The following is a 26,527-nucleotide window of genomic DNA, read 5'->3' as shown; positions in this document are numbered from 1 at the left end:
AAATAGGCTCGTGGATGTTTCTACTGACCACAGATCTGAAGCCTCTTAAGAAGCCACAGACTGACTCTCCTGCTACAGGAATCACTCACAGTTGTTAGTATGAATGTTCTGAATTGTGTGGCCCAGGCTCCCTGTGGGCGCTGGAGCAAGCACACACCAATTTCTGTTTTCAGCTTCACAGTTGCCCCATTCAGGAGAGAGTGGGTTATTCACAGTGTGTACAGTTGTCCTGCCACATGCCCAAAGTTTACATTCCAGCTATTGGTCAACAACACAAGAACAAGAAAGAACTGAAGCATGAAGTATCTAAACACTTGACAGCTTAGAATTCCATAGAATCAGCTGCATTATTCAGACTCTGTGCTACTTGGTTACATACCATCTTTTCATTACCATAGGTAAATTCATTCCCTGTGACAATTTGCTCATCAAACCAGAGGCTAGTGGTGTGGGTAAAAGTAAGTAATTTCCTTTCTCTTTGAAAGTAAAATTTCAAATCTGCTTGAAGTCTTGAGAAGGAAAGAACAATCTACCTTGAAATTTGAAATGCCATGAGCATTGCTTCCAAGGCGGGCTTCTTTGAAGAGCATTTGGGAACTTGAAATTGGTTTCAGGTTATCTAAAGGTGGGGGGAAAAGCTTCAGCCTACAGGATTTACTCAAATACAAATGTGTATTTTCCATCACATCTGATAACATCAAAGATTTCCCATCACTGCTCTTCCTTTAATAGTGGCATCTCAAGGATGCATGCTGTTTGAAGTTTGCAGTGATTTTGCTTTTATAATAGAATTCATTGTAGTTTGGGAGCCAGAGTGCAGGAAATTAATTAGCATGCTATACCACGAAGTCTTCTAATGAGTAAAAACAAGCACTTGTTAACAGGGAGTTTCAAATGATTTTAGAAATCTAGATGCAAGTGCCACTCGCTGATTGGGTCTCTATGAGGCTATCCATGATTATGGCAATAAAATCTGGTACTTGACATTTGTACCTTATCTTTAGCATAATTTTAATTTCATAATACTGTGTTTCCCCGAAAATAAGACCTAGCTGGACAATCAGCTCTACTGCATCTTTTGGAGCAAAAATTAATAGCAAAAATTAATATAAGACCCGGTCTTATACCGGGTCTTATATTAATTTTTGCTCCAAAAGACTCATTAGAGCTGATGGTCTGGCTAGGTCTTATTTTCGGGGAAACACCGTTACGGTCAGGCACCACAAATAGTGTTTTTCTAGAGATTATTATAAAGCCATCACAAATACATGATGAAGCCTGTTGCACAATAATTTAAAACGAGATCCATATTCCCCCAGAAATGTAATATGTAATGCTGCCAACAAATATGAAAAGTCCACTAATGTCAAAAATTATGTTAAGTTCCAGCAATGTAAAGATGGATCAAACATCACCTACAGCCTTAGTTCACCTACAGTACATTTATCTTGTTTATTAGGTGATACTAAAAAAAAAAAAAACAATATGCATCATCTTAAAAGATTTTTAAAAACATGGTCATCGAATCTGTACCTTCTGATACCCCATGTATATTTCACTAAAAAGCATCCTAACCCCACGTTAAACTTAGATGTTATGTGTGCCTGAGCTGTATTTCTCATTCCTCCCAAATACTTTATTTTTCATATGGCAAAGTGAAGTTTTGAGATATCATGTCGTGCAGACTTCTTCCAGCACTTTCCCTATTGGGAGAAGAGCTGCAGAGGTCACTTGAGCAAATCTCATTATAGTACATTCACAGTGAGGACATGCATCGGTGGGAAATGTACAATGCCACAGGTAGGGATGCTCTGGAATATATATCACAACATTTTATTAAATTAGTGTGGTCTCTTTTTCGTGTTTTCTTCTAGAGCTTAGTCCTATTAGTTTTTACTAATATGATCTAAAATATGGAGCATATCAGTTCTAGATGTCTTAATATAAATTAAATCACACAAAATACCATCATTTAAAAGGATGTCATACTATAAAAACTGATAATTATTTTAACAATTTATAACTCACTAAAATAATCAAAACTCAATAACTTGAAAGGCAGAACTTTACAATGAAGACATTGTTTCATATTACATGAAGTCATTTGACCACCTTTAAACTATGTCAGGAAAAGGACACATTGTAAACACATAATTTACAAATATTTCTCTGAAATGTTTGCTATTTTTAATATAATATTTAATATGTAATTTTAATATATTAAATATTTCAAATATAATAATTAACATATAAACAGGCTATCTAATTTTTAATGTAATATTGAATTTTTAACAATAATTTAAATGTAATATTTAATATGTAAACAGTCAATCTAATTAACTAAAAGTACTTTGTGTAATTGGGAATTAGAACTTACTGGTATATTAGACTTATTATAAGTATAATTTTGTTATAGTTACATTTAATGTATTTGTGATCAAGATGAATTTACCCAAAAGTTAAAGAATAACATGGCTGGGACTGAGTGATTCAAGGGATTAGCCTGGATGTATTTCATACCTAGGTCATTGACTTGATTCCTTTTTATGTGATAATTTGTAGGCACTTGGTTCTGTTTGGCATCCTGTGTCCAATGTGGGTGTTTTGTTTTGTTATATTTTTGTTTGTCTAGAACTGAGAAGGAGATATTCATTAATTGTATATATGGAGTGGGGAGACTTTCAGTGCTTCTGAAAAGGTACATGACAACTATATATAAATACAGTTTTCTGCCTTGAAACTTGAAATTTTAATTGTAAGATTATATTAAAATAGAGGGACAAATGATTAAAATACAGTGACAATGTTAACACTGTTTTTCCCATTCCGTTCTAACCACCATCAAACTTAGAGTTGTAAGTACGAAGGGTATTCGGAGTGGTGGGTATGCAAAATATTCTCTCCTACATATAAAATTGTAATGAAGTGATGGAAATTAATCCTACCAGCTTTGGCCCATCATTTAATTCCTGCTCTTTTTTTTTTTTTTTTTTTTTTAAAGTTGCAACTTTTTTTTTTTTTTTTAATGTATTGGGGTAACAATTGTTAGTAAACTTACATAGATTTCAGGTGTACAATTCTGTAATTCCTGTTCTTAATTTTGGTGATGAAAACCCTGTCCAATTTCTGTTCCAAGTCTTTCCGAGATCAAAATGGGAATGAAATACTTTCTGTAACTTACCTCTGCCTTGTGTGTCAATGTTCTTTAAAACGAAAAGAGCAATTTTGTAAAAAACATGATGGCAATTTGTTTAATTTGGAAGAGCACAAAGCATATTCCATTGAGATTGTAAATGCATTACTGTTTTTAAATATTATTCCTAAAACATGTAATTTACCGCACATATTTGAGTGTATATTCCAACACTTTTCTTTGAAAGTATAATTCTTAATACTTATCTAAATCTAACAACATGCATTCCTTTCTGTCTTCATTTCATGCCAATTCATTAGTAACATTAATAGAAGCAATTTTAACGAAAATTAAAAAAAAATATATTCCTGTCAGTAAGGGTGTGGAATAATAATATATTCTTGCAGATCTGGTTAACTGTGGGCTTGTGAATTATAGACCTTACTATTACTTTGTTCGGTTATTCATTCAATAAGTATTTGTTGAGATTCTACTATGTGCCATGCATTCTTCTATGTGCTGGAAAGAGAGTGGTAAACAAGGCAGATAAGGTTTCTGTCATTCTATGTGTTACATTCCTCTGTGGAGAGAGTTTGTGTGCATTTATTTTGTGCACAGTAATTTCGAAGATAGCCATTGAGATGAATTGCTTATGGATCCTTTTTTCAGAAGTTACTCCCTAACACTAGAGATAAAAAGAAAAGAAAAATAGGAGTTGACTGAGTAAAGGGACACTGCCATGTGCATTGTACATCCATCAGTACAGTGATTGGCACAAATATTTGGCCATGTAATGTATGTTAAATGAATGAATGATTTGTACACATACAGCTATAATACAAAGTGGTGTTAAATCCCAGATACAAGCAAATTTAATTCTAACTCAGAAGAGATAATTAGTGTTTATTGAGGTTCTACCATGTGTCTCAGTCAATCTGCATGACAAACCTTGAGGATTAGTATTGCTATACCTATAATATGGGTCAGGAGCAGAAGTCAGAATTTAAACAATTGTTCACATAGCCAATAATTACTGAAACCAGGATTTAGTATTTGTCTCAATCCAATGTTTCTATTCCTTTCACTACACCAATATTCCTCAAACTGTGTCTCAAAGAATGTTCTTTGGTTAAATAAGTTTGGGGATTTCTGTTTACTATATCCTCCTCTTAGAAACTCAGCATGCTCATCAGTTTATTGAAGGCATTGGTCAGAAGTTCTGCATAAAGAATTCTGTTTAACTCGGATCACCACCATTTCCCCTAATTTTATTAAAAAACTCCACAGTCAACATAAACACAGAACTCCATCTCAGCACGGCTTTCAAAGTTGTTTTGTTTTCATTCTCCATATGTTGATTTATTGAATAAAAGTGGATTGTTTGGAAAATTCTAAAAACCCCGTGAAGAAAGGTGTAGTGAAATAGCATTGGAGGGAGAGATCAAGTGAAACATGGAGAATGAGATATTTAAGTTTGATGCTATAACAACATGGCTTGGGTTCAAAAATTTAGAGAGGAATCAGTGACACTTCAGGAGGAGGGAATAGCATGAAGCCAAAGGGAAGAGATGAAAAAGCATGGACCTCATCAGGAGAACAATTTACATAAAACCATAGAACTAGATGGAAGAGAAATTCCTAGAGAGGCTTGAATGGCAGGTAGTGAAGTTTGTTGTGTGGAGCGGGGAGCCTGTGAAAGTTGTAAATTGGTGAAATGACATTTTAAAGAATGACATATGCTTTAGGAAGATTATTTTGTCTCTACTAGTAAATAAGACTAATCTAATTTATTTTAATAATGCTAATTTTAATTATTATTACAAATTTGTTTTCATATCTATGATCTTGCATCAAGTCATTAATCGTAAGTGTTAGCAATATTCTTGACCCTCTGTAAACACTGTCTGACAATGTAAACCAGGCACATTTATTGAGAAGAATGATTACTCATACTGTTGGGCTTTCATTTTGTACTTATCCCAAATGATTTAGAAACAAGTATTAAGAGCAATCACCTCTGGGGTGAATGCCACTTGTAATACTTCACACACAGTACACTGTGTGTGGAAAGCTATTTGTTTATCTTATAAGCAATATATTTCATATTCTTAAGGAAACTTTTAAACCAAACCATGAAGTGTCATTTTTTTAAAGAAGTTCAACTCATCCTGAACAATTATTATAACTGGGCGACTAGACAAATACTCATTTACCACACAGCAACTTAATGATTTATTTAGATAAGAAAATAAATTCCAGCTCCGTATTCACTATCTGACTTTTGGAAAGTCAAAATTTTTTAAAGAATAAAACTGTATTCTAGACAAAATTACCATTGGAGCTACTACACAGACCTAGGAGCGGGAAAAGCACCGCGATAAGAAATTATAGGTGCATACCCAGCTGAGGAAGACATAATTGGTTTTGAAATTTTCAACCAAGTTAGGAGAGTTAGGTCTGGCTGGGGACATGAATTGTCCAGGGCAATGAAAATCTGGCTACCATATTTAGAAATGATGTTTTAACAGAGGGAATGAGTTCTAGGGAATTGCCTTAAAGTTCTTGTCTTTCAGCCAAGTCGTTCAGGATCCTACTGACCCCACGGATTCCTCACTATATTGAAGTGCAGGTAGAGTGGCACTACGCTGACATGAGGAGTAGAAGTCTACTTATTTCAGCAACTAAAATGCTTGCACAGCTCATCTATCAGGAAACCATTAAATCCTTACTCCACAATACAGGTGAGGCAGGGACATTAAGCAGCTGAATAGAAATTACTAAGGAAGTGAGTTCTGACTAATTTGGGGTAGAATGAGCAAACTTCCATATTTAAAATGAAGATTTAAAATTGATGAGCACAGGGATGTCGTCTGGAATCCTCACTTTCCAACCAGAATGTGAGTTTCATCAGGGCAGAGGTTTTTGTGTGTTGCACACAGTTGCTGTGGGCTAGAATAATACCTGGCACTTACTGTACGCATACAATAAACTTCAGTTGAATTAATGAAAGAATATTTCCCCAGTACCTTATTATACATTTATTTAAAAGATATGTGATTGCATCTGATTATCTCTTAGAGGAAAGGAACTTTCAGTTATGATGGCAGTTGTACCTCCTATGGTGGCCAGAAAGACATTTTCAAAACAACTTTGACTGAAACTTCGAACATGCTGGGCATTCACACTAAGAATGAGGGAAAAAAGTAGAGTTATCATAATGCCTCCAAAATTGTTTATAATAGCTGAGTAAACATAGATCAAGTGCCAATGAAAAGATTCTTTATTCTTTTTATATTTTTAAAAGAACTCCAGTATGCAAAAAATGACTAATCCACAACAAGAAGGAAAATTTTAACTTGTAAAATTCCAAACCGAGATGAAAAACATTAGCATTTCATATTTTCAAGCCAGGGGTATTTTGATCTCCTGCTGAAACACAAATTTTCAATTTTAACTTTATATAGGGACTAAGTAATAACTGTGTTCTGATCATTCCCAAATATTCCTATGTGTTCTGAGATCCTTGCCTCAAATCATTCTTTTATCTTTTCAAAAGGAGAGATAATTTAATAAAAACAATGCAACCTAGTATAAAGCCCTTAATCACCAGCCCCCACTTTCTTAATACAGAAAATGTTTCTGTTCTTCTGCTGATTCTAAGTTGCATATACTTAGTTTTTGGTAAACATAAGGCTTTAGGTAGAACTTCAGAAGATAATATTGCTACATATGCCAGTAAAACCTTAGTTTTAATTAATCCTTGGCAATTAAGTTAATTGAGAGTATGATCTTTACAGAAAGATCTGGTTCAAATTCTGATTCATCCAATGACTAAATGTATGACTTTGGGAAAATTCCCTTACCTCCCTAAATATCACTTTCCTCAACAGGAAAATGGGAATCAAAATTCCTAACTCAATAGATTGTTTTAAGGATTAAATGAAGTGATACATGTAATACTCATATGATTTCAGCAGCTAGAAGAGTTTATGCTATGCTGTGTACTAAATAACACCTCTCTTTTCAGAGGCTTTACAAAATAAAAGTCTATCTTCCTATCACGAAAGTCTTCAAGGAAGCTGTCCTACACGAGCTTTGTTAGTAATCCAGTCTGTGTCTATCTTGAATCTACAGCCTCTCAACCATGGCTATCAGGGTCTCTGAACAAGGAGAGGAGAGCACAGATTGCTTACACCTGTTTTTGAATGACCTGGCTCAGCAGTGGCGACATAACTTTTGCTCCTAGCCTGCTGGATAGAAATAATTGCTTGGCCCAGCTAAACCACAAGGATGCCAGGACTTGTAGTATTCCTGTGTGCCCAGGAAGGAGAGGAGAACTGGCTCTGAGTATTAGAAGTCCTACTCCAGTGGAGTGGAAGTGTCAATAGGAAAACCAAGAAATTTAATTTTTAAGAAATCCCAATGACATTGAAATACTCATAGTTATCAAGGCAAATGAAATTTCGACTATTGTTTTCTATAGTATGAAAGTCTTTATTGACAGAAAGAGCTAAATGTAGAAGAAAATAGAACATTAGACCAAAAGGAAGAAAACCAGATTTTTGGTCCTGGCTTGGCTATCATCATGAGTAACTTTGGGCAGGGCATTAAATTTCTCATTTTCTTAAACTTTATATCAATAAATTAGATAGTCCTTCCCCAGTGTACTTCTCAGGATTGTTACGGGATCAAAAGACATCTTGAAGAGAAAGTCCTTGTATAGACAAAGACTGTGAGCTCTTAGATCTTCCAGGGAACACATCTTGACTGCATTTTCCAGCTTCCGTTGTTTTAGAAGTGGCCACAGAAACAATTCTAGTCAATAGAACATGAGTGCAAGGAACATGCACCTTTTCTCAGCCACACTGCTGGAAGAAGCTGGTAAGTGTCCTCCTTGCTCTGTGTTTTCTTTTCTGCGGGCCGGATGCCGAAGAAGATGAGGCCTAAGAAGATGGTGGAGCCACAAATGGAAGGGGTCTGCGTCCAGGCCTAACCCAAAGGAACAACAAGGACACCTTCCTGGAACTGTTGTGCAAGCAGATGTACCATTCTATTGTGGTTTAGCCATTGTATCTTTGGCTGCGGGCGGGGGGGGGTTGGGGGGGTGTTCTAATTGTTACTGCAGCTCAGCATAACTTTTTTTCTTTTCTTTTCTTTTTTTTTTTTTTAAGGAGGGTGCAGCTCGCAGCGGCCCGTGCAGGGACTGAACCGGCAACCTTGGTGTTATTAGCACCATGTTCTAACCAACTGACCTAACCAGCCACCCTACAGCTCAGCATAATACAGACTTAAATGATATATTATAATATGCTTGACACACAATGAGTCTTCATAAACGACTATTGGATAAGTAGATGAAAAAAATAGCTATAAATCTCCTAATACTTTGGTTCTTTTTTAACCACAATCAAGAGCTTAGTTCCAAATAATTATTGCTATTATTATTATTTTGGCAATGTCTTGTTAGGTACCCAGAGAAAAACTGTTATTAATTCTGAATTTTCAAATATCTGAATATGTGATTGTAATATTATGCTCAAAATGCTGCAAAAACAGGGGATTTTTCTTATTATGTAATAAAATATGACTTTCAAAATGTTATGCTTGCAACATTTTTCTCTTTTCAGAAGATTCTGACTGCTGTGTGTCACTTGTCTTCATGTTCGTTCTGCACTAGCAGCACAAAGAAGAAGAAAAAAATGATTGTTTCCCACCATGAGCTCCAATTCCCTGAGATATTTATGTAAGTGTATAATACTGCCAACTGAACAAACAGCTTCAATCATGTGTCTGTTCATATCTCCAGGCAAAGTTTTGTTCTCCTTCTTTTCTTTTATAAATGTATCCACCCTAGTGGATAAACAATCTCCATGGGAGAACAGGAAAGCTAGCTATTTAATATGTGTGGTTCAGTGTCAGGAGGTGTGGAGTCACAGTAAATAATATTTTGTGATGATACTAATGCTAATAAAGATGATGACATTTTCATGATTAGCCATGTTTTTAGTAAAGGGAAATTAATGAATAGGACTATTCAGTTTGAAGGATACATACAACATGCTGACAAAAAGAACTGGGTTTCAGTATAAAATGGATACGTTACAGAGACAGTATACATATGTACCTAACATTACTGTGTATATTTATATGTATATCATTCATCCAGAATTTTATTTTTACCTACAAGTTGGAATGCATTTCCTTCATACTCTATTATAAACCCATTTAGTCACATTTCTGTCAGATCCCACTTGCATATGCAGTGTTGAATAAATCAACGGTTAATAAATGTGCTTGGAAATACATTTAGAGATAACTAACGAGCTACGGTGTCTGATCATAAATGTACATTTTATACTCTCAGAATACTAAAAAAAAGATAGCCTGACTTATTACATACATATACAGAAAAAGAGAAATAATTATAGAGCAATCATGTAAAAGGAGCCTGGTTTATTACTCTTGAATGGATATACTATAGCCAAAAAATTAAAAAAAAAATTAAAAATGTTATACTAGCTGTTCAAAAAATTCTACTTCAAAGGAAATACTAAATGAGGATGGAGAGTCAATCATTCCATCATAAGTGCTTTTTGTGACAACTCCATGGGCTTGGGGCCCTGGCCCAGCACCACAGCAGGCAGGATGGCAGGACACTCAGAAATACTGCACCCATCCTCTTGGAGGTACTGCTCCAGCTGACCACAGACATGCTTTACATTTGAGCAAGCTGGTCTGACAGACTGGGAGGACAGTAGAGATGGAAATACCGATCAGGTACAAGTAAAAGTATGTTCACCTTGAAAAATGCAAAAAAAACTTGTAGGTAATAATGTATCTATAATGGACAGGGTTGTGTCTCTTGAAAAATGAGAATACAATCACTTTTTGCTCATTGATAATTTTCACAATCCTCTTTACATTCTACGCCAACCTCTCTCCATAGTGCAATATCTGTATACTTCCTACATCTGTACTTACTTAAATAATGCAGATTTATGTCCCCTACATAAATATGAGATATGCCAATGCTTCCCCCTGCCCCAAGCTTCTGCCTACTCAGCAGTTTTAGAGATTGTTTTAAACCTCTATCCTGCGGATGATTTCTTAGCAATATTTTGAAGTTCCATGCCCATTAAAAGTGAAGCGGGATCTGGTGTCCTCAGAAGAGAAATAATGAAAGCGCATGGCTATTATTTCATATCTTTCTGACTATGAAATAAATCTCAGTATTTTAAAAGAAAAATTAGAACACATATGCCAAAGTTTAAAAAGGGGATAATAAAATTTAGAAGGTAAAAGAAACCACATAAAATCTTGCCAAAGGTTTGTGTTTTACATAAAGCTGCAGTGGGGACTTCACAAAGGAAATCTCTGCACTTTTTATTTCTGGTTCAGAGGATTTACATGCTCTTTCTAATGATCCCGGCCTTCAGCACTGGGTAATGTCTCCCAGTCCCCAGCTTAGTGCTCATGCAAAATTGAAGCACTTTGGAGGCAGTTTAGTAGCTGCAGATGAATCTCAATGTGCAGGAAAAGGCATAATGGCTGTTTAGCACTTGCTAGGAGAAGCTGAGGAAATCAGGGGGAAAAATCTATTGAATTTAAGCCATCTGGGAAGCCAACTGAGAGCGACTTGCATTAACAACGTGTTTACATTCCCATTGTGTTGCTAGGCCAAGGAGGTGTGTGTGTGTGTGGGGGTGGTGGTGGTGGTGGTGGTGGTAGTGGTGTGTGGTGTGTGTGTGGTGTGTAGTGTGTGGAGGGAAATGTGGTGTGTGGTGTGGTGTGTGTGTGTGTGTGTGTGTGTGTAGGAAATTACCAAGTGATATTCTTTTGATTATATTGGCTATTTTAGTTTGGTATTGGCAACTACGTAGGAAAACAATTTTCAGGAGCAACATGGTTATGAGAATTTTCAGGTCTCCATGAAACAGGACAACTGCCAGCTTGCAGAGGTTGGCAAGGATGCCATGGACATGAAGAAAATGAGCGATACGCAGGAGCCTGACTGAGCAGTTCTTTTCCTGTATCTGGCCCACAGTACAATGCAACAGATTGGGAGAGGCTTCAGAAAGCTGGTAAAGAATACTAGGAAATGCTTACATTGCCTGTTACATTTGTAATTAATTTAGAAAAATTGACCACACGAGGGTAATTAGCCAGGTATATGGCTTCACTTTCGGTTCGCACCACCCCTACTCACCGCCTCCACCATCATGGCCTTTTTATTTCATGGTATTTAATAGGCTACTTTTTAGAGCAGTGATGTTTTCCAGAAAAACTGAGAGGAAGGTACAGAGATTTCCCATATGCCTCCTACTCCTACATATGCACGGCGTCCTCTATGATCAACATCCCCACTACAGGGTAGAGTTGTTACAATTGATGAGCCTGCATAGACACATCATTGTCACCCAAAGTCCATAGTTTACATTAACATTCACTCTATAGATTTAGAAAAAAGCATGCTATGTATCCATCATTATAGTAGCATATGGCGTAGTTTCATTGCCCTAAAAAATCCTCTGTGCTCCACTTACGTCTCCTTTCCCTCTGTTTTTAGATTGGCAACCACTGATCTTTTTACTGTCTCCATTGTTTTGTCTTTTCCAGAATGTCATATAGTTGGAATCAAACAGTATATAGCCCTTTCATGCTGCTTTCTTTCACTTAATATCACTTAATAATATGTGTGCAAGTTTCCTCCATATATTTTCCTGACTTGACAGCTCCTTTCTTTTTTGTGCGGCATACTATTCCATTGACTGGATGTACCACAGTTTATTTATGCTTTCACCTACTGAATGACATCTTGATTGCTTCCTGCTTTTGGCAATTATGAATAAAGCTGCTATAAACATCTGTGGTTTTGTGTGGACATAAGTTTGCAACTCCTTTGGGTAAATACAAAGAAGTTCAATGACTGTATTATATGGTAAGAATATGCTTAATATTGTAAAAAACCTCCAAACTGTGCTTCAAGTGGTTGTACAATTTTGCATTCTCACCAGCAATGAATGAGAGTTCTTGTTGTTTCACATCCTTGCCAGGATTTGGTGTTGTCAGTGTTCTGGATTTTGACCATTCTAATAGGTGTGTAGTGGTATCTCAAAGTTGTTTCAATTTGCATTTCGCTGATGAAATACGATATGGAACATCTTTTCATATGCTTACTTGCCATCTGTGTATCTTCTTGGTGAGGTGTCTATTAAGGTTCATTCCTCTTTTGAACTGCCGTATTAGGTAACTTTTCCTTGACAGATGTTTGGTGAGTGTAGTGGAATCAATGGTGGTTCCTAAAAAGACATGCCCAAGTAGGCCTCCTCACAATGTGAATGCTACCTTATTTGCCAAAAGGGTCTTTGCAGATGCCATTAAATTAAGGATCTTGAGATCCTGGATTATGCAGGTGGGCCCTCAATCTAGTGATAAGTGTCCTTATAAGAGACACACAGAGAAGACAGACACAGAGAAGAAGATGATAGGAAGACAAAGGCAGAGATTGGAGGGATTCCCAGGAATCCAGGGAAGCCACCAGAAGCTGGAAGAGACAAGGAACAGATTTTCCTCTAGAGTCTCCAGAGGGTGTGTGGCACTGCTGGATTTCAGACTTACAGCCTCCAGAACAGAGAGAACACATTTCTGTTGCATTCAGCCATGGATTTCATGGTAAATTATTATGGCAGCATAAGGAAACTAATACAGTTTGAATATGACTAAGGGCATTTACTCTGTCTCTACTTTCAAAGGGTGGACTCAAAAAATCTGACATAATGGTGAGAAAAAGCTGTCTGCCATGCAGTGTTTTTCTGTGCCCACAAATGCACTAAGCATTGGGTGGGGGGAGGTAGCCATTCGGGCTCTAACGTCATTTCATACAGAGGGCATCGCTGTCTAGCATCATAAAGGCAGTAGCTATAAAAAGATGCGTGTTATTCACTCCTTGCCATTCCTGGAATTGCCTTGTACAAAACATTCCCCTGGGTTTTTTCAGGTAAATTTTAATTCACTCAAGCCCTAGAGTTCCCCTCTCTTCCCTCAGGAGACTGCTATACCTCAGCCTGAGAAGTTTAATATGCAGAGACAGGCGGAAGGATATTGAAGAAAGCAAGGGCTCTCTGCCATGTAACTCTATACCATGGAACTATCAAGGGGTTTCATGAATTTATTCTCATAATCAGAGGAGAACACGAGCAAATGGTGAAGCATTCTCTCTCCCTTCCCTTTCCCTCTCCCTCTCCCTCTCTCTTGCCTTTCTCTTTTTTGCCTCCCCTAAACTGAGATCTTAAGAGCATTACGTCTTAGTTGTGTCTTTCCTTACAGCACCATGTAAAATATCTGGGTCATGGTTTTTGAATAGCACGTCTATGTACTTCCTCTCTGCTGCGTTTCACAACACTGTCTCCTCTTGCCCTGGTTTTCAAGCCTGGCAATTTAGCATTATTCGAGAGCTTAAAACAAAAACAGACAAAGAAAGAGCTATGCCCTGTTCCCAATTAAATCATTCTCTCTGGGGTGGGACCAGGCCATAGGTGTTGTCAAAATCCTCCCCTCCCCACGATTATCAAACCCCGTCAGGGTGACAGTTAATGCCCTAATAGTTCCTTGCTGCTCTTGCCTTCGTGTTCCTGGAGATTTCTTCCAAAACTGAGATCAGGTTAAACCCTAGATGAAACCATAAGTGAGTCCAAGACTTCCCTAATATGAATTAGTTTTCATTGCTAGATACTGTACTTCCTACAAGCTGTCCTTAATTTTTGGTTAGAGCTCATTGCAGCTGTCATGTTTTGCATGCTAGTCTTGTATCTCTAAATAGTGCTTTTCAAAAGAACTGGCAAGAGTGGATATTTCAATAGTTATTCCCACGAGCACCCGAGAATTCCTAGCTGAGGGATTGATGGTATTGGGGAAGAAGACTCAAGGGGTCCAGTGCAAGTTAAGCCCTCTCCCCTTGAGTTTTAGCATTAGATTACTCATTCATTGTGGCATCTTTAACTAAAAAATTCTATTGTGTCTTCAAAATGCCACCCCCCCAACATGTGGGAGTGAGGAGAGAAAAAAGCACTAGACTTTTTGAGCCAGTTATTGAGAGAATATTAGATAGTAAGATTTAGCAATACAGAGACTCAAACAGAAAAGATAACAATTTATGACATCACAGAATCAAAAGAACAACCTGAGTCATTATTTAATAATTATCAACCAGGAAAGAACATTTAAATTTTGAGAGAAAGCCATGTTCTTTCGAAAGCTAATCCTCTCTCTTTAAACTGAAAATTTTCTTAAAATTCCTTAAACAAAGTGATTAATTCATTTCATATTACAATCCAGAACTCTATTAGATATGTACCTTCTTATGAAAATAAACCAGAGACTCTCATTAAAACCCTCACATATTTTAGCCAAAGGTTAGATTAAAAATACATTATGGCTTTTAACACTTGTGCTATTCTCACTTTGAAGTGGGCATATTAAAACTCTAAGCCACAGCATACGTATGGTTGCTGGGCACAGGGCAAAATTGCTATAGCAACACAATCACTAGTTTTGCTCCTGAAATGCCCTATTTGGATAGCAAGTAATCTAGATGAAGAATAGTCCTTGGACGCTTGCTTTTTCTTGTAGCCTTTGTGTGGGCCTGGGGGTGGGTAGCATTTGATTTTCTCTTTTCTAAATTTGGGAAAATACACACACAAACACACACACAAATACCAATGTGTGTGTGTATTTACATATCTGCTTATACACATACATAGTCTTAATTAAATTGTAGGAATCAGTGCTTTTATCTTAGCTGTGAGAAGCAAAAGGAGTAATATATTACAAGTAACCCTGCCCTAAGTCTTAATTGGCAGGGGAGAATTCCTTTGTGTTCATTACATTAACTCTCGCTGTATATAATTTTAGAAAATTTCTGTTTTCCTCTAATGAAACACAGCTTGCCAAAACTGCATTGAAAGATGTAGTGTTTTCTTGCCTCTACTTTACAATCATGTCCTGGACTGGATCTGTTCAATAAATACATACTATTAAAATTTTCTATACAGTATGCAATTCAAACATTAAAAATCTTCCCCATGGGACATAGTTAAATTACATTACATAGTTCTTCAAATATGGTTTAGTCAGGGTGTTTTGGAATATGTGCAGGGTCTATAATATCGATATTTGCCCAAAATGAACACACAACAACAAAAAATTCACGATAGATTAAAAACAAAAGGAATCCAAATGTGCAGCCTAAAAATTTTCAAATACTTACTTCTGTTTGTAAGTTAGAAAAGGAATGAGAACAAACAACAGGTTTATACACAGTGAGAGAGCCAAAACCACTCAATTAGTCGAGACTATCTTCATGTTAGAATGGAATGAAAGCAACAACAAAAATCTGAGTTCTAGAACTCTGATCCAACCATGTTTTTATAAGTGCAGCTGAGATTGTATTGGCCACATTAACCTAGATGTTTGACTACTTAAAAGTCAATGGGAAATAAGGATGGATCAATTGTGAGCAGTAACAAATGAGGAATATGAAAGAGGATATTTCAGGGTAATTGATATTCTGTTATCACTAACTACTTTCTTGCTAAATTATCAGATTTACTCAGTGGAAAAGCCTTCATGTACTAAATGGATCCTTGCCAATTTTCTATTTTTATGTTGGGGCCAGACTCATACGCAAAAGAAAAATTGTTAAAGTTTCTGACATTGAAATAAGTACCTCTGAGAAGGAAATCAATAAAATAATTGATTTATATTTCAGAATCATTTATCTTCATTGGCAGACAAATATATTACAGATATAAGGTTCTATTCTTGCAAAGGCAATATTCCCATTGATTTAAAAAATGATTCCAAATTACGGAATAAAGTTCAAATAGAGTTTCCAAATTTTATGTCTCATTTACTAAAATTTAAGCAAAGTTCATCTTACTTCCTTTTGACAATGTTCACTCTGTTGATGAGAACTGATAATTAAAGTAATCATTTTACATGGAGAATACCTTGGTCTGATGTGTATACTAAATGTGTAAAACAACTCTTATAGAGTATTATGCTATCTTTATGTATTCCTCAAATTACCTGTTCATGAAATATTCCAAATAAAAACGTCATTAGTATGTCTCACTAAATTTCCATTATCCACATGTCGTAGGATGAGTGGCTATAATTCCACAGAACAAACTGTTACTGATCATCTCCTGTGCTTAGTGCCCCGTGTTATAAACTTCAGAAAAGACAAAGCTTCACAAAACCTTACATACCATTCCAATCTAGTTGAAGAGCCAGAGATTTTATATAATATATATGAATATAACTCTTTTAATGAGATTGAATTACAAGAAACGGTCATTTTTGTACTTCAAAAGTGGTTGACATATTATCAAATTTCATATGGTTTAACCTAATACACATCTATGACTCACATATATGAGTATAATGACAATGGAAGTACAAACGAGAAAGGCAAACACGTTTATGTATGACTTGGGGTATTATAGAAAGACTCACTCATGTCATTGCGTTTGAGACACTGCTTTAAGAATGATGAGGATTTTAATAGCGGTGGGTTAGGGGGAAGCATGGTCTAAAGGAATCATTAATTCATAGAACGAATATTTATTGAGCACCTACTAAGTACTCAACACAAAGTTAAGCATTGAACTAGAATAGAGAAAAAGACAGACATAATCCCTGATTTCATGGAGTTGTACTCTTTAGCACCTAATGTTTAGACTGAAGAAGAGAGATAACTTGAGAAAAGAGACTTGATAAATTATCTTTCTCAAATATCCTTTCTAAGATTAAAGGCCAGGAGGTGACCAGACCTATTTTCCTAAAGTTCCATATGCCATAAGGCTACTAAGTTAAGATAATGAAAAATTATTTACACTCGATTTAATGAACAGCATGCCAGTAATTCATTGAATTTCAATGAATGTTGTAGTGTCATAACTTAAAATGTCTGTGATTCTAAGACACAAAAGTGTAAAGAGTGTTTGCATTCATGTAATAAAAATTAAACATCTCACCTATTTCCTTTTGAATCTGTATGAGCAACATTTTCTATATAATATCCTACTGTGACATTAAGGTCTCATGATATTTAAATAGAGGTTCTGTGAAGAAGAGTTCAGTTGCCAAATAATATGAGGTTAAAAAAAAGTTTTTTTCATTGCAGAACTTTCCTGGGACTTTTACACACAAATTTAATGTATTCTTTTGTCCAAAAGGGTATTATAATTATTGTAGTTTTTTAAAGTAGTTGACCACAAAGCTTTTTGTTTATTTGTTTTTTATTTTGTTTTGTTCCCCAAATAGCACTTACAAGACCCTGGTGGTTCACTTAATGAAGTTTAAGGGGGAAAACCCTCATACATAGGGCATATGTTGGGGGAGAACCTATTAGAACAAGGCTAGAAAGTTTGATCAGGAACAGATTGTACTGAAGCTTTTGAATATATGACCAAGGAGGATGTGTTTTATTCCATGAACAAAGGGGATTCAAGGGTGCCAAAAGAATGTATACACATTTTAAGAAAGGAAAAAATTGCATTAAAATGTAATACTCAATATATATCGATAACAAAAGTTGAATACAAGTCACATTTGACTTCTGCAATTACAAGAGATCTCACAGTGGTTACCATCAGCATAATTTTAATACAGGTTTTTCGTTTCTTAAAATGTGTATACATTTTTTGACACCCTCTGTATTTTAAGAAATAGAATGATAAAATCACTTAGATCTGTGCTTTAGGCTTGCAACTACCTGAAGAATGGATTGCTGAAAAGAAAGGACAAAACCAAGAAGGGATAGGAGGCTACTTGAGTAATCTAAGAGGTATATGATAAAGGCCACTACTGGGAGAGTAGCCGCAAGAATTAAAAATAGAAAGATGTCTTGTGGGAAAATCCTGAGAAGGAACTGGCAGTATCTGATGATCACTTTGGAATAAGGGATAAAGCTGAGATTTCTATTTTTGGTGATGGGATGGCGAGAAGAGTTATATGAAATAGGAATATAAGAGGAGAATCTCTTTGTGCCACTCTTGCAACAAATGGGGACCGGAGTGAGCACAACATATTTGCAAGAACTCCATTTTGAGTAAAGGCAATTTACTTAAATTTGTGCCCCATTATAGCTCCTCTTCATCAATTCCGTTTTTTTTTTTTTTTTTTTTTTTAGTAAGGTTCACCTTTTGCTATTTGGTCGAATGTTTAATACCCTCAAGAATAAAAAGAATCAAATCCTAAGCACTACTTTAACTTAGTACTTTAATGAATCACAAAAGGCCACATATGGAAAATCTGACACAAGTCAAGGAAGGCAGATGAAAGCATGAAAGATGAAAGTTTAGCTGACCTACTGAACCCGATTTTCTTTTCCTGAGAAAAGGGGTAATGATATTACATAGCTTTTTTAAAGTCTGTTCTGTGTTTAGTAGATTTGGCAGAATTTAGGAAGACACTGGGTACAACGGCCAAGAGCAAAGGCTTTGGAATCAGAGCCCTGGGTTCATATACTCGCTCTGTCACCTCTTAGGTATGTGAATTGGAGACAGTTAGTTTCTTTATCCTGTTGAGCCTCAGTATTCTCATTTACAAAAGAAGAAGCCCAAAATTATCTCATAAGATTGTTTTTATGACTCAATGGTCTAATACATATAACCTATTCAGTATAAAGCTTGTAATTCTATTTTTGTTGTTGTTATGTTGGTCCTATTGACATTATTCTGCTAATGTGAGAACAATTAAAAATAAAAAGGGATAATCTCAGGGATTATTGAAATTTCAAAGCAACCAACTTTTTCTAAACTCCCTTGCTTCTTCATACAGGGGAATATTTGCTTTTTGATGGTGAATCTTAGGTACCATGGAAACAAGGGTTGGAAAGACTTCAAGTAAATAGAAAGCAAGCAGTCAAGCCTGAGTTTTTCTTAAAAATGTAACCGTAAAATTTTGAACAGATCAAGATTTTAATAGGATTCTGAAAGAACACAGGTATTTATTACTATATTACCAAAATCAAAAGCTTCTGATTATTGAAAATTTCTAAATCATCTAATATATACTGCTTTCCATTCTTCTGTTTTTTATATTACATACTTGCAAGAAATGCAAATGTGGTTTCAATGATGGAAAGGCAAATAATACCAGTAATGAATGATCTTTAATCAGTACATTTTATGATCAATGGTATAGCTTTGCTCAGTAAGTACAAATAATCATTTGTTTCATACATCAGACCAAGAGAGTCTGTTTAATGCCTTCCTAATTTAAAAGGAAGAATTTTGTGCCCTGGGGGAAAAACATTCGTTCTTTTCTTCAGTTTTATTTTTTGGGGGGTTTTGATATGAAGGTATGTTTGAGGGAGATTTTATTGAATGCAGTTGATTTTTCTTAGTTGCAAGGCAATGTATCTGATTGCCACTAAACATGCTTCCAATATCATTATTCTAAGGTGAAGGTATGTATAAAAAGTGAACTTGTTTGCAATGACTTCTCTCTGTCCTATCATCTGAGAACCAATTTGATTTTTTAAATGTCAAGAAAATTTCTCTGACTTGTAATATATTTCAAGACAATGTGTTCTAACATTTCTTGTGATTAGGAACCATTAAGACCCCAACATGACTATAATCAGACTATTTTAAGTGGAGAGTTGAGGGCCAAAATTGCAGGTGAATGAAGCTTCAAAGGGGGAAAAAAGAGCAAGCAGTTCAATTTCAATTCCATTAACAATGTTTCTGATTTCACAGGAAAGCAAAGAGCTCTAATACTAGAGAGCTATACATTTCCCCCCAATACTGTACAGATTGGAGATTTATGATAGCAAGCAAAAAGATGCAAGAAAGTGTTTTGGGCTTTTATTTTCAGGTTTCATTATTTCTAATGAAAATAACACATTCACAAGATTGGAAAAAACAAACAAACAAACAAACAAACAAACAAAAACAAAGAATAAAAGGATTCTCCAGATTCTGAGCTGTCAACTACTTGTTGCATATTTCTCCAGGAAATCCCAATGCATAGGCAAATATATGTGCATCCTCTTTCTTTACATAATGAGGCTATATTGCATGTAGTGTTCTGTACTTTCGTTTTCACTTAAAATTCTACCTGACAGATTTTTCTGCAGCTACAATATGTGGAGAAATTTCAGTGCTTTAAGAAGCATCACATTATTGCAACCTAGGGAAAAACAGTTCTTGCCTTGAAATGCTACTGCAACAGGGTACCAGGGACAACCTTGCATGCAGTCTTTGTGCTCATTTGGAATTTTATTTATAGATAGTTCCTAAATTTGTAATTACTGAACAAAGGGTATATACATTTATTTATTAATATATATTTTCAAATTGTCCTTCAAAAAGATTGTATCAGTTTGCAACTTTGTCAACAAACTACGAGATATTCTCTATTCCACTCCTTCATCAGTACTGTATGCTAACACCTGTTTTCATCGGGACAATGTCAGCTTAGATGCTTATTTACCATTTGCACTTTTTTCCTGTATCTCTGTGTTCAGATTCTGCTCAATTTTCTATTGGGTTGCTGGTCTTTTGCTTAAATATATTTTAAGAGATAATTACATATTAATTAAATTAGCCCTTTGATTAACATCTGTCCACAGATATAATTAGGGTTAGTTTCTTTTTTGTTTGTTTTTTTTGGAGTTTTTTTCTGGGGAGGGAGGATCTGTACGTTGGCTTTGTGGTTTTCTTGCTTTAAATATTCAAATTTAATAATACTTTCTTATAAGACTTCTCAATTTTATCTTAATTAAAAAGGCTTTGCCCCTCACTGAAACCAACCAACCAACCAACAAAATTTTCTCCTAGTGATGATGATGATAATGATGATGACATTATGCCCTAATAGCTAGAATTTATTTTATTTTAAAGAATGAGATAGCACTCAAGCTTTATTTATTTATTTTATACTTTCCCAAATGCCTATCTTGTGGGTTGAAAAATCATCTTTAACACATTGTAGAAAGCCTTAGGTATTTGAGTGTTTCCTGGTCTCTCTGCTAAGATCAAACTCTTTTAACTTCTTTAGCTTTATAATATGTTTATAAAGAACCGAGTTTCCCTCATTATACTCCTATTTTAGAATTCTCTCAGCTATTATTTTTCATATAATACCGGTGACCTTATGGATTCATTTATAAACAGCAAACATTTAAAAAATACATTGTTTTTCTATCTAAGAACAAGATGTGTCTTTCCTCTTATTCAAATCATTGCATTGTTTTGTCTCTGAGTAAAATTTAAACTTTTTCTTTCTAAATTCTGCAAATTTCTTGTTAACTTAATAACCACATATTTTCTTTTTAAGTGATATCGTTTGTTCCATTATAATCTGAATTGGCTATCTGTACTTAGAGAAGTAGATGGGTTATGTAAATCTTTTATCAGCCATTTTTCTGGATTCTCTTGATCTTTTTCCAATTCTTTACTTTAAAAATGCATTTTTTCCAGATCTGCCAAAATCATGCTAGCTGTCAAAAATGATCATTTTCCACTTTCTTTATAATTTTTATATCTTTTAATTATTTGTTTTGGATAATTGCACTGAATAGTATGTTAAGAACAATACCAAATAATACTGGTATCTGAGGGTATATGCCTTTTTCCTAACTTTAAAGCTAATACATCATTTGGATGCTGACTTTCTTGTAAAGTTTTGGATGAAAACGAAAGACAACAAAAAGGCATATTATATTCTACTCCATCCATGAATCTTAGGCGATTCAAGTATTGGAGCTACCAAATCTTCTCTTAGCTCTCATCTATCCCATCCTGAATTTGAATGAAAACATGCCATATATTTCATTTGTAGTTGTTTTGAATGGTATTTTTAAATATTGGTATGTGCAATATTAATTAATTTTATGTGAAAATAATAAAACTATGCTTTACAGAAATAAAGTGAGTGCACATATATGTATACGTACACACACACACACACAGAGAGGGTGACAAAAAAGTATACAAATTTTAAGAAAGGAAAAAAAAACATTAAAATTGTAATACTCAATATGTACCGATAACAAAAGATGAATACAAGTCACGTTTGACTTCTGCAATTGCAAGAAGTGCTCAAAATGGTTACCATCAGTGTCCAGACACTTCTGATTATAGTGAACTACTATTTGAGCAACGTTGACCAAAGTGTCCACTTTTGTGTGTGTGTGTGTGTGTGTGTGTGTATAAAATGAAACCAACATAGCATGAAACTGTCAGAGATGCTCAATATCAGAACAGTTTTGGTTTTATTTCTAATCTTCCCATATAAGCATTTTCTTTAATTTAGTAAAGACAAGCCTAAATATGTTTGTGACTCTCATTTTAGCTTTTATGATTTCTTTGTTTTTCCTCTTACCATTAAAACGTCTATGTTTGAAATCTTTACAGATAAATGAGCTAAAACAAATAAAACTCATTTCACTCAAGATTGCGAAGACATGTGGTGAAGTTATTTTTCTGAGTAATTAGACCAAGAGATGGGCCAATTCCCTGAGGTCAGCTACCGCACAGTTGGATACCCAGTTATTTCTGTCATCAGCTCGCATGCAGAGAACATATTGATTTACAAATTGACAAACTATTAGGTAGAGCTCCCACCTGATTGACTCAGACCATTTGTGTTATATAAATGTATGCTTCACATGCCTCTTCTCAGACCTCTCACAGTCTGTTCTATTTCTTTATGTCCCATCACCTCAATATACTCGTGTTAGAGACATTGAGTACAGAGCTCCTGCAAGGGTTGGTCTTTGCTCACCCTTGGTTAATCCCAATTTGGATACAAATGTGAATTAATAACTATTTGGATTTTGAAAACATGTATCCATTTGGGTATGTAAAGATATTCATGAAGGGAAATGAAGATATTTAAATGTTTCCACTTTTGTCACGTATGTCACTATTTAGCTTGGAAATTACTGATTAGTGAAATCTTAATATTTAAAATATATGTGCTATATATTTTAAAATCATCGATCTGGAAGGGATCTGAAAGTTCAAATTGCTCTTCTCCCCACTGGAGAGCAAAAACACCTAACCCACTGTATGTCTTTCCAAATTAAAAACTCTAGGAGATTCCACAACTATCTTAAGTTACCCACCCTAGAGTAAATAATTGCTATCAAGAAAGTTTCTTTTGTACTCAATCTTAATTCCTCAGGTTATTAAAATCCACTTCATCCCTTCTATGCCTTTATAGTACCATTAAGGATGATATTTACAGAGCAATAAAGTCAGGAGCTGTAACCATGCCAAGATCAAGATCCACTCAGATGGTGGCGACACTCACCATTTCTCTTCCTGGATCACACACTATCTCTATCTCAATCACCCTCAAATTAACTTTAAATAAGGTAGGTAATTAGGATTCATTTTTAGATATAAGTTAAGGATACATGATCCTTTGAATCTACAGCACTTACAAATGGTTTAAAAAATATAAGGGGTAATTACCATTGGAGGGTCATGTAAACAAGCATGATTTATCCTTAGTTAAATATGTTCCCCAACCCCAGGATATTTAGACCTGACCTGACACCAGATTTGACACACAAATGAAATCCAAGGACATCATTTACTAGGACAGTTAGCATTAATTCAGTCCATTCATTCTCATTATTTATCTTCTTAAGCATGAATGCTTTAATTCCATATAGTCCAACAGGAATGAAATCAAGATGTATTCATCACATTTTACTTTGCAATGCATGGAATGATACCACCAAATCTTCACCAAACTGATTCAAAACATTTTAGCAAAGAATAATAACTTCATTTTCAATTTCAGTAATCGAATGAATAGTATGACAACATGCTGAAGTAGTGAGTAAGTGAATCCTAAACAGCAGTTCAAATGCAATGGTCAACTCACCAGAGGTTTCATCTACTCTCTCATCTACTATGTGGTCCTTCTGATGAACCCATTCACTATTACACTTGAAGTAGATCTGGGTGGCGGGGCTGGCTTTACAGTACAGGTTCACAGGCTTATTCTTCACAATATAAGCTTCTTCGGGCTCAATAAGAAAATGTGGCAGAGGCTCAGGTGGATCAGATGGAAAGGTTTCTGGCAGTTCATGAAAAAAGTCATCGTCTGGTAAAACAAGAAGAAAGCGGAAAACATTCAAAACCTGGTAGCCAATTGCCTTCACTTGCTACTCATTTAAAAATAATGCCTCATAAATGATCTAATTAAGCACTTGAGTGCCTGGTGTGATGCACAAGGCAGTGTGTTAGGTCTATTGACTGCTCAATTAAGGATTTAAATTATCATTCTCATTTCTGTGCATGGCAAAACTCAACACCAGGGAGGAGAAATAACCTGCCCTGAACACACAGGTAGTAAATAGCAGCACTGTGACCAGAACCTAGGTTTGTGTCCCTCAAACACTGTGATGATCCCGATAGAGTACTGTACCTCTCATTACACAGTGTTACCCTTGACAGCTGACAAAAGCAAAAGCAATATCATTAGAAAAATTTGTTTGAAAAGTATAAGGCTCATAGGTAAATCTTAAATTCTTGGCAAGGAGCTGAGAAGGAATATGAGAAACATGAATTAAGGATCAGATTTATAACTTTTAAAAAATGCCACTGCATGAAATATTGATTGATTTAACCAAAAATATTTATTGAACTTAAAATTATGCTAAGTACTGGAAATATAGATGATAATATCAAGTGAGCCAACAGTAGAGCTAAAGTACAGCTGAGAATCTAGCAATGTTATTTGGTCTCATTTCGAAATTATACCTCAAATGTCATATGTGTTATGTGAATAGTCAAAAGTATCCTCATTAGAATATTACTGAGTATTATCATAAAGAACAATAGCCTTGTTTTTCACATCACTGAAAATTATCAAATATATTGTTCCTACCCTGATGTTTCAACACCAATGAATAAACGAAACCTAAAACCACTTGAGATGTTTGCACACTTTGCAGTATGTTTTTCTTTAATTTGGGTTCTGCAGGATTCCAAATTAAAAAAAAAAAAAGAAAATAACAAAAGTGCCTTTTAAAAATCCCCTTATCATATTTTACAAAAGTCAAGGTAATACATCATCTATATATCACATTGTGTGTTCACCACTCAGAATCAGTTCCCCTCCATCACCATATATTTGACCTCATTTACCCTCATCTACAGAATTGTACACCTGAAACCCATGTAACGTTACTAACCATTGTCACCCCAGTAAACTTTAATTTAAAAAAATGTCAAGGTAAAAAGAGTCTTCCAATATACTATGGAGTTAAGCCTGATAATTCTCTTCTATGAGAAACAGAGGGAATAAAACTATTATTAATTCCCTAGGTTGATTGAGCACCCTAGGCTAATATGTAAAGTTAAAACTGTGATGCTAAAATTAAAAGTTTTTACAAGTCCTTTAAAAGTATATATATTCAGTAGTTATGTATATTAGTACATATATATAGTATTCATAGGATATGTTATTGGTAGTTAAAGACTGGTTGCTCAGATATTAGCTCAAAACTCATTGCATCACTCATTCAGCTGCTGCCCTATTATGGGTATGTGGATATTTGTCTACTTAGTAACATGGCCTTGGACTTTTTTCCTGTAGGTCATGGGATAGCTGTCAAATAGTAAAGGCATCCGGGCTTTTCTGACTTGGTTTGCAATAAAAATTGGCTTCACTTGCATCACAGGCAAAACTAGCTTTCAAAGCTGATCCATAAGTATAAATTCCTGACACTGACATGTGAACGATGTTTCCTGTAGCTAGCATTCTTTTTTATTTTATTTCCTTCATTTGTGTTCTTCAGCCAGGGCATCATTTCTGGTTTTTCTATTGTTGAAAATCAAGGACCCAGACTGTCAGGTTACTAAAGGATAACCTTGTTTCCATCAATTCCAGCTTCTTCAGTCAATATGCAAGAACACTCAAGACATCTTAAGTAAAAATAGTTTAGAAAGGCAAAGGTATGGGGACTGGAGTGCGGGGCAGATCCATCAGCACAAAGCTGATGTCTTGAAGGCATTATTCAGTTTTTCCTTCCAAAGCACTCATTGTTATATGTAATGGCAGTGCTGATAATCAATAAAGCTCCACAACATATCGGACTCAAATTCTGTATAATGTTAGTTACAGTTTTTAATTATTATTGTTCATGAAGGCAGTGGGTCAGTTAGACTATTATTATTATTTTTACTATTGGTGTATATTCGTACACACAATAACTTTTGTATGTCTTTCCTAACAATATATTTATTTAGGTATGTAAAATATAAAAATCAGTCAGTCAGTCATTGATTTAGAAGGTGAGATTTGTTCCTTTAAAACGAATGATGATTGCAAGACATCAGATGATTGTATAGTATCTTACCT

General features: G+C 35.2%; 1 protein-coding gene across 2 annotated transcripts in view; it reads right to left on the bottom strand.

Moving 5' to 3' along the window:
• Positions 1 to 26,527, bottom strand: part of UNC5C (unc-5 netrin receptor C) — a 368,160-nt gene that overhangs the window by 128,975 nt on the left and 212,658 nt on the right. For both annotated transcript variants that reach the window (XM_019741124.2, XM_019741125.2), the window contains exon 2: positions 24,044 to 24,265. In XM_019741124.2, the coding sequence (XP_019596683.1) occupies positions 24,044 to 24,265 (222 nt within the window). The remainder of the gene's footprint in view (positions 1 to 24,043; positions 24,266 to 26,527) is intronic.

This window comes from Rhinolophus sinicus, linkage group LG02 (assembly GCF_036562045.2).
Source record: "Rhinolophus sinicus isolate RSC01 linkage group LG02, ASM3656204v1, whole genome shotgun sequence".
Lineage (NCBI taxonomy): Eukaryota > Metazoa > Chordata > Mammalia > Chiroptera > Rhinolophidae > Rhinolophus > Rhinolophus sinicus.
The sequence above is the reverse complement of the archived record's forward strand: the minus strand, read 5'-3'. Positions and strand labels throughout refer to the sequence as shown.